The sequence below is a fragment of the Gigantopelta aegis genome, chromosome 15 (assembly GCF_016097555.1).
Source record: "Gigantopelta aegis isolate Gae_Host chromosome 15, Gae_host_genome, whole genome shotgun sequence".
Classification (NCBI taxonomy): Eukaryota; Metazoa; Mollusca; class Gastropoda; order Neomphalida; family Peltospiridae; genus Gigantopelta; species Gigantopelta aegis.
In genome coordinates, this window is record NC_054713.1 from 33031272 (window position 1) to 33041297 (window position 10026).

Below are 10026 nucleotides of genomic sequence, written 5' to 3' on the forward strand. Positions count from 1 at the left end.
TGCATAACGGCACATAAATCTGCGCAGCAAACATTAAAACAACCACTTCTGTCGCTAATTTTACATAAAACAGCAACAAACAATGGATCCGATTTTTTATAAGTTCTAAATAACAAACACTTCCTGTTATAGTCTGTTTCAGAAACATTTAGATTGTGCAAATGAGATAAATATAAATGGTGTTCCATGCTCCTTAGTTTGGACAACACAAAATGACAATATAAAAAAAGCCAATGTAAAAATATTTGATCATTATTCAACAAAAATTGTCTGTTATTAACTGTGTAAATGAGCACAAATAGTGTTCGTTAGACACATGGGACAATCAATGATAATTTTGAAACAGACTATAGCTAAAATAGGCCATGCTGTAAGTGCAATCTTCAAAGTCTGTGTGCAGCCATTTTGCATTGTGTCACTTGGAGGGAAATTCAAAGTATGCTTGGATGTTTACGTTAACAGATTAAGTAAGACATTCATTTCATTTATGAATTCATAAATTACAATGAGGTATGTATTGAAGCTTCTATGTAAATTTATGTAAGTTGATATGCAAGGTTGATCATTACAACGTTGACAGACACGTGTTGACAGGTGATAGAAAAACACGTTGATCGAGGCTGGCAAAAGTATACTTTTAGTGCATTAATTCAGAGGGGGGTGGGGGTTTCAATAAAAGTGTTATCGACCAGTTTTATACATATATTCACAATCAAGATGTGTTGTTTTAACAACGGTTTTGTGAATTAAATTAACGTTGTTTGTTTGTTTACAAACATACCCTGGTACTTGCGCAGACTTTTGTGCCGCGCAGACTAAGGTGACATGAGTGTACACACTTTTTCTGGTGGTACTGCCGTTTCGTTCACCGTTGGTGTCTCAAAGGTCTCCAAGATTTCATCCATTTTCTGTTGTTTATCATTCAGGATTGGAATGCAAATGTCTTTCTCGTAGTGCAAAAGTGTAAGTTTTAGCTGCCCAACCTCATGTGTTATATCTATAATAAACCGTAATAAACAGCGTCAAGGACTGAATGAATGAGCAAACAAACACAAATATATTTTTAATATATAAATATAAACAAACCAGTAAAAAAGGAAGGAAATGTTTCATTTAACGATGCACTCGACACATTTTATTTACGGTTATATGGCGTCAGACATATGGTTAAGGACCACACAGATATTGAGAGAGGAAACCCGCTGTCGCCACTTCATGGGCTACTCTTTTCGATTAGCAGCAAGGGATCTTTTATATGCAGCATCCGACAGACGGGTTTGTACATACCATAGCTGTACACACACCAGCAGTGGAGCACTACATGGCTGGAACGAGAAATAGCCCAATGGGGCCCACCGACTGGAATCGATCATGCATCAGACGAGTGCTGTACCACTGAGTTACGTCCCACCCATAAACAAGTAAGTAGGTAAGTTAGTAAGTACCATCAACGTCCGAAACTGCATTTGGCTAATGACAGCAAAAAAACACAACGAAGAATAGATATTTACAAAAATAATATTCTACATTTTCAGTTTAGTCCAGGCAGTTCTGTTCATTTTTTTTTTTTTAAATTTTAAGGTTGCATTATTTTATTTTATTTTTGCTCTAGGTGATTATTTTTTTGTGTCATATTTTCCCATAACCTACCTGAATCAGAAACCCATTGGTAGCATATATTTCTGATCACTACGATGTCAGCCATCTTGAAATTCAGAATGGCCGTCATATTCATATATTTTCTTTATATATCTCCACTCCCATTTAATATAGAAACATTTTTGGGGTCTATTAAAACATTTTATGTCCGTGAATTCAAAGATGTTTTTGTTTTTTTCCATCTGATCATGACTACCGTCTTGAAATTCAAAATGGACGTTATTTCAATATTTTTTCTCTTTCTTTACTCCCTATTTAAGAAATAAGTAAGTTTACATCTATGAACAGGCCCGTAGCCAGGATTTTGAGGGGGTGGGGTGTCTTTTAGGCTTATGGTGAGGCATGCAGTGCCTCACACGAGGGCGGTTGCATAGGGGGGTCCGGGGCATATTGGAAAAAAACCAGTCACTGGTATGGGAGGGGGGTTCGACCGACCCCTATTGGCTACGGGCCTGTTGAAATTCAAAATGGCTACCATTTAATATATCTGCCAAATATCTCAACTGCCAGTTAATGTGGAAGCACAATTTTGTTTTGTTCATATGCATTTATGTAGTCCATGAATTGGTTGGTTTCATTTATATAGTCCTTAAGTCAACCATCTTGAAATTCAAGATGACTACCATTTTAATATAGGTCTCACTACACATGTCACGTGCCATTGACACAAACAACATACACCATTGCGAACATACAAGCATTTATTTTCACTTCAAAATTGAGAACATTTCTGCCTCGGTTGTTTGCTAGATGGCCACATTTGGCTGTAGTACCAGTCTGAACAGGTAGTTTAAGGACCTATTCACACCGGCCACCTCTTCCGCTATACACCCAAAAGGTCAATGTACAATATTACAAAATAACATGGGGAAACGTCCAGCCAGAAGGCATACCATTGAAAAATACAAATTGTTTTAATTTTCACCAGTTACTAGAAGTAAATATGTGAACCACAACATATGTCACAATTAGGAACTATAGTGGATGAATGAACTCCGTGAACTGCGTAGTGAGGTCATATTTTTCATATATCTCAACTCCCGGTTAATGTAGAAGCACAATTTTATATTTTGTCCATGTACATTTTTGTAGTCCGTCAATTGATTGGTTTAATTTTATAGTCATTCAATCATGGCAACCATCTTGAAATTCAAATGGCTTCCATTTTAATATATTTTTCATATATCTCAACTCCCGGTTAAAGTAGAAGCACATGCACTTATGCTGTCTATGTAAATTTCAGTAGCCATCCAATCATCATAAACTTCAAAATGGCAGCCATATGGCCACAGACCACAATTATTTACGCTATATGTTTCTATATATAGCGTTAGTGGCTATAGGATTTTTATTTTTTTAATTATTATTATTAGTATCGGTTGGCTCGTGGATTTTGTTATGTACCTTTGCCTGCCTGAGGGCAACATACCCCAAAAAGGAAAATCGCTGTTATTCAGCTCTTTCTACCAGGATATTGGTTTAAACAAACACGCCCATTAAACCTCACTGGAGTTCACCCATTTTACACAAAACACACGGGTCAGAGTTACCACAAAAGTCTTCAGTGTCAACAAGTTACAAGTTTGCTGCAAACGACATGCTCTCCCGTTAACTTGTCTAATAGTTGCCAATTGAAAGCTGTCTGCCATGAAATAATCAGTCAAACAGCAGACCACTTGCGCGGACATATTTCCGGATTTGGGTCAACCAACTAAATGGGAAGATACACATACAAATGGACTTTTGAGTCCTTAGTACATTTTTTAGGTGAAATAATTAAAATGTTTCAATACTAATGACCTTCATTTTCTATATTTTAAACTAATGAAATAAAGGAACGTACCAATTTTAAATTGTAATTAATAATAGCATATTAGACATCTACTTCATCGGTAGCAGGATGCATATTGCAGCAGTCTTCATCAAAATCACATTTGCAGCACTCTGTACATTCAAGGTTTTGTTGCTTACACTAAATTTCAAATATATCAACCTGAACACTTACTGTCATCACAGATGCATGTGCTCAGTTGTACTACCGTCTTGAAATTCAAAATGGACGTTATTTCAATATTTTTTCTCTTTCTTTACTCCCTATTTAAGAAATAAGTAAGTTTACATCTATGAACAGGCCCGTAGCCAGGATTTTGAGGGGGTGGGGTGTCTTTTAGGCTTATGGTGAGGCATGCAGTGCCTCACACGAGGGCGGTTGCAATGTTTAATTGTAATTAATAATAGCATATTAGACATCTACTTCATCGGTAGCAGGATGCATATTGCAGCAGTCTTCATCAAAATCACATTTGCAGCACTCTGTACATTCAAGGTTTTGTTGCTTACACTAAATTTCAAATATATCAACCTGAACACTTACTGTCATCACAGATGCATGTGCTCAGTTGTACCACTGCTTCTGGTGCAGCCTGCACCTCCAACAGCACAGACACAATTATACCAAGAACACACACACACACACACACACACACACACACACACCATGTCCCACCTAAGTCTGCATGAATCAAGAATATCCGGTTGTCGGTGAGTTTATTGACTTAAACAAAAATGTATAAACACAAAACAAATTGTGTTTCTGTGTTAACTAGGAGTCGAGATATAAGTAAAATATCTTAAAATGATGGCAATTTTTAATTTCAAGTTTGCTGCCATGATCAAATGACGGGGGGAAAATGCTACCAATTGATTTCTAATTCTGAATTCTGAAAAGAAATACACTTTACCGACTTAAGCAAAAAAATTTTTAAATTTTAGGAAATTTAGGTAACTACCTGTACTAGATCGGTATGTAAAACAAAAAAATATATATAATTAAGACGGGGGTGTTTTTTTCCGACTGTCGCCCAGTAGTTTATGGCGTAATTGTACGGATGCCATTAACGCAATTATTATCCATGTGGTTAAAAATATATTGGTATATGAAAGTCATACATCCCACTAGAATCGTGACGTCATCGATTAGGGCACTACAACCTTACAGGAACGTCAACTAAATTAACATCGATTATGGGTAATAAATCGGATATTATAACTCGCAACCGTTTCGTATCATGTTTATATCCCTCGTGAAATAATGTTCAATGTCACTTGCTAAAGCTCGTGACAACTGAAAATTATTTCACTCGGGACATAAACATGATACGAAATTGTAGCTCATTTAATATCCTATAATAATAGTAATAACAACATCGATTGTTTTATTATTATTTTATTTATTTATATTATTATTATTATTTATTTATTTATATACACACACACACACATACACACATTATTTATTAGTGTTTGTTTCGGGGGGGGGGGGGGGGTGAGGAGTAAATAATCATTCACAATATATAACACTACGGTCTCACTACACAGATCACTTCCGGGTGAGAGTTGATTCATCACGGTCCACTATAGTTTCTAATTGTGGCACATGTTATGGTTCATATATTCACTTCTAGGAAATGGTGAAGAATTAAAACAATATGTATGTTTAATGGTAAGCCTTCTGGCTGTACTTTGCCCATGTTATTTTGTAATATTGTGCATCGACCTTTTGGGACATGGGTATATAGCGCAAGTGACAGCCGGAGTGAATCGGTTAATGAACCACCTGTTCGGACCGGTACTACAGCCAGATGCGGTTATATAGCAAACAACTGAGACGGAAATGTTCACAGTTTTGGAGTGAATATAAATGCTTATATAATGTATGTTCGCAATGATGTATGTTGTTAGTGCCAACGAGAACCCGTTCTATGGGCAATCTTCGCTTGAAGTTGGGCAGTTTAACATGGGTTTCAATGGCAGATGACATCTGTGTAGTGAGACCTAAATTACCGTTAAAAATGTGCCTCTGATTCGTCATACAATGTTCTCTATATATACAGAACTTCACATACATTGTTTTCGCTTCCTATTTATTGCACGAGTTTATTTTGCGCAAGAATGTATTTCTTTGTGCATGTCACGGGGATTCTATAATACCCGTAACTGAATAAAACACGATTGTCCAAATATCTCTCCTAACTGTATATCTATTAGATCTCCCTGTAACAGGCAGTTATATACCCGCGTTGGCTCGTCTATAGGTATGATCAGATATACGATCTTATATAAAGTATATATTATTATAGCACGTTTAGTTCACTAGAAAACACAACAAAACACAATACACTTTGGAATCTGTATTAACCTACGCTGACAAATGTACAGCCGCAGTAGTTAATTAATAACAACAATAATAACAACGCAGAACTGATCACTTAATTAGTTAATCTCTAGGTGTCTAGTTTACACAATATGCGATTCACTTCACCGTGACACAACACCCACACGTATGATAATTGAGAAACGCTTCTAGGGGAACTTAATTAATAAAGGAATTACAACACTATTCCTAACTACTCATTCAGTAACCTTGTAACACAGAATCAATACTGGTACCTATCACAATAAAGACAATAACCTACAGTTTACCTAGGTCTTCTACGATGACTGGCTAAGCTTTATATTACCAAATACTCGTATAAATTTATAACAAAAAGTCTACGATTTACTTCGTCAGATGACCGAAGACACTGTCTAAAGAATATTGGTATAATACAGTATTAAAATATTTAAAGTCACATCAATCACATCAAGGATATACAACAGAGCAGAAATAAAATATTTACCAAAGTCCAACCGGACTAACGTTCCCCCGGGATACCTTCCTATCGTTCTGTCCTTTTTGCTTCTCCCAGATATCTCTAAACCCTAGCTATTTATTATAAAATCAGAAAATCGCCTGGGGGTACAAGGCGGTCCTCCCCCTATCATCTGATATTCCACCTCTCCCAGAGTCGGTATATTTTCTCTGATCGTCAGACTGGCTGTCGCCATTCCGCGAGCAATCCCCTGGCCATAAACAGCACTACCGGAGATATTACGTAACTACTAGCCACATGGCCTCCACACCTGCTCTGGGTGTGTATTAGGCGTGCCGATCGAGGACCGTCGCGCAGAAGTATTACGTAACAAGTTGCCCACCTGGATAAGTGCAATTTGGAACTGCACACGGCCTTCTAAAACAATAATATCGCCACAGGCGAAAACAAAATTAAGAGCATATACCGTCACAGTGCAAAATAAACGAGTGCAATAAATAGGAAGCGAAAACAACGTATGTGAAGTTCTGTATTTATTACATACCTTCTTTTATGATTTTCAAAAACGGTTTTTAATTTAAAGTCATAACAACTCTTTCTTAAATCTATGATTAATACTCCTTTCATGGATTTGCTTAACGTTAAGAATCTTAGTCTGCGGCAGCCTTGTGAAGTTGTGTAATGTTTCAAATAAGACGTGACGTAATTTGTAAATCATATATGACGTCAGTAAATATAAGGCGCTAATTGCAGTAAAAAGAAAAAGGGAATTCCCCATTTAAAAGTTCCGGTTCATATTGCACATATGTGCGATACAAAATACATTTATCACACGGTTTAAAAATGTCTTTATCACTATAGTAAGATTGAATAGTTATTTAATAAACTAGTTTATTGCAAAACGAACCCATTTGAAAGTTCCTGGTGATGCCCAAGACAAGTACAAACAAAACAGGAGCATAGGCTGGGGTAAGTGGGGGGATCAGGACACCCCCCCCCCCCCCCCCCCCCCCCCATCGCTGAGGATAAAATATATTTTTTTAGTTCAATATATTAGGCTATACAGGTGTCTATGGAAATTACATTTGCTTACATATGTTTAACTTAGTCGTTAAGCTTTTGTATCCGTGTACATAAGCGTACGAGGCAGGGGCAAAAATGTTACAGATATTCGGAGGAAAAGCACTAACCAGAGACCTTTTTACCAAATATTTCCATCATTATACCCTGAAAATTAGTTGTAATCCAAGCAAACTGCGTAATGATTCATTTGCAACCCTATATAGCTGTTTGGTAGTAATGCTAATATGAATAAATGTTGTTATACAGATTTGGGCATTTTCGTTTAATTCGGGCAAAAGCCAGCTTGCCCCCAATCTAATTAAAATTAGGTCCACTATTACATGTGGATCTACCAGCAACCCGTTGGAGCTCATGTCCACCAATCAAAACCTTACTTGCAGCATCATGCCAGTGATTTGAACATAATTTGAAAACATTCCGAATTATCCTGAGGGTATACATGTTTCGTGTGAATTACTAATGCCTTGAAACATTGTTTTATTTTATAAAATAAGTTTTGTTTTTTTAAATAAATAAATAATTTGTAATGTAAAATTGAAGACTGAACCCATCCCGTACTTATTGGTATGGTTCGCTGTACTGCGGCCACTAAAATAGACTCGCCCGATATTTTTAGAATTTGTATGCTCCCAAATAACGTTATAAAAGGCGAAGTGTGATTGGTCAATATTTAAATTATTATTTACAGACGAAATGTTTCCTGGACATAGAAGTCTACGCAGTGTTGTTAGCAATCTGATAAAAATTAGTTCTACTGGTCTAAATAAGGCATTTGTAATTCACACGAAACATGTCGTATACCCTCAAGATAATTAGGAATATTTTCAAATTATTTTTATATCACTGGCTTGCCCCCCTACAAAAATGGGAGCCCATACGCCTATGTTTGCGTATATGTGCTTTATTATTTAATTTTTTAATTTTTAACACACTTCCACCAACTTTGATATGAATCTACATTCTTTAAATGAGTTTGAATTATCCGACATACTGGTTTTGCTTTTACAAAATGTACTAAAAAGGTTATAAACACTGAAATTGCAACCAGCCTTTACTTGTTATTATTGTGCGAACTGTTCAGTCCCTTAATCATAATGGTGGACCGATCACGTGATTCTAAACATGGTCTCGCGCAGTACTATGACGTCACTGGCCAATAAACCCGTTTATACATAGTAATGAAATATATAGAGGTTAATAAACGAGTTACCAGTTATCATATTTATTTCCCGACTGAAATCATTTCCATTTATCACGAACTTTGGCGAGTGACAAGTGAAAATTATTTCTTGAGAGATCATCATCTGCTACCGAGTTTGTTGTTTTATTTATTACCCCAGCTATTTTTTCTCTAAAACCCTTTTATTTTTTGTACATATATATAGAAAAATGTAAACCAGTTTTATTACACATTTAAGGATTGTTAGTTATTTCTTTTACGTTCATCGGTGTATGAACAATAAAAATCATCCCCAAACTGAATCGGTGAAGCCGTTCTCATATAAGTTTGCGGATTTTTTTATTTTTTTATATACCCAGATTTCAAAGGTTTTAGTGAGGAGGTTGTCGCTGGGACGCTATGGTTGGTTGATTGGAAGTATATTCCTCCGTTGTCGTCTTCGGAGTACCACAGAAACTGTCAATCCATATTTATCATACACGTATACATACATTTTTTAAATATATATATTTCCTAACTACGTAACTTTTAAAACAAAATTCAAAGTTTTTGGTGAAGTGAAAGAAAAAAAAAGAGTTGCCGGTGATCATAAATAAATAATTATTTTTGTATTTTAATGGTTACCCATTAATATGGTTCCAGCATCCAGTTTCTGTTTGGCCGCATTTGTCTCAGGAAAACTGGTTACATAATTCATGATCTCCACCAGTCTGTTTATACCGAGAACCACCGATTGGAAGTCCGCTTCAAACGAACGGCCTTGTCTCTCCATTATTAATAACCAGAAAAACCGCTCAAGAATATTAAATAGGCGATAGGCTTCATAGACAGTTACAACTTTTAAACATTTTAATTAATGTTTTTAAACAAACACAACTAAAACAAAACAGAATGGAATAAAACTGTTAATTAAAAGAAACAAAAATCGACTTATATGACGCAGTTAACAAAAAGAAAAACATCGAATTATATGACGTCATAATCGGCGTGGAGTGTTGTTAACAACGGGCGGACGTCACTAATATTAGGCAGAAGACTAGGTCTCACTAAACCGATGCCATGATCTTCTATTGAAATCCATGTTAAAGTACCATAAAGGAAAACCGTCAGTTACCATAATTTTGTTTAAAGGGACATTCCCGAGTTTGCTGCATTGTAAAATGTTTCCGACTAATAAAATATTTCTACGATTAAACTTACATATTAAATATATTTTTTGGTTTAGAATATTAGTGTCTGTATATTCAATGTGTTTCTGGTCGTCTTAATATTTGTAAGAAGCCCAAACTGGATTTTGTTTTCAAATAATTTCGTACGTACGAAAAAATATTTTTTAGGAAATATAATGAAAATTAACCTAGTATAAATATTAGAACGATCAGAAACACGTTTAATATACAGCTTTAATACAGTTTAATCGTAGAAATATTTTATTAGTCGATAACATCTTAA

At 35.7% G+C, this 10026-nt stretch overlaps 1 protein-coding gene across 3 annotated transcripts in view; it reads right to left on the minus strand.

Moving 5' to 3' along the window:
* Window positions 1-9514, minus strand: part of LOC121389882 — a 31261-nt gene extending 21747 nt beyond the window's left edge. For 2 of the 3 annotated variants that reach the window (XM_041521543.1, XM_041521541.1), the window contains exons 1-2: window positions 9199-9514; window positions 840-997 (exon numbers count right to left, since the gene is read on the minus strand). In XM_041521543.1, the coding sequence (XP_041377477.1) occupies window positions 840-997; window positions 9199-9346 (306 nt within the window). In that variant the 5' untranslated portion in view covers window positions 9347-9514. Of the gene's footprint in view, window positions 1-781; window positions 998-9198 lie in introns of those variants that run through there. The other variant, XM_041521542.1, reaches the window with a different exon arrangement.
* Between the last annotated feature and the right edge of the window lie 512 nt (window positions 9515-10026).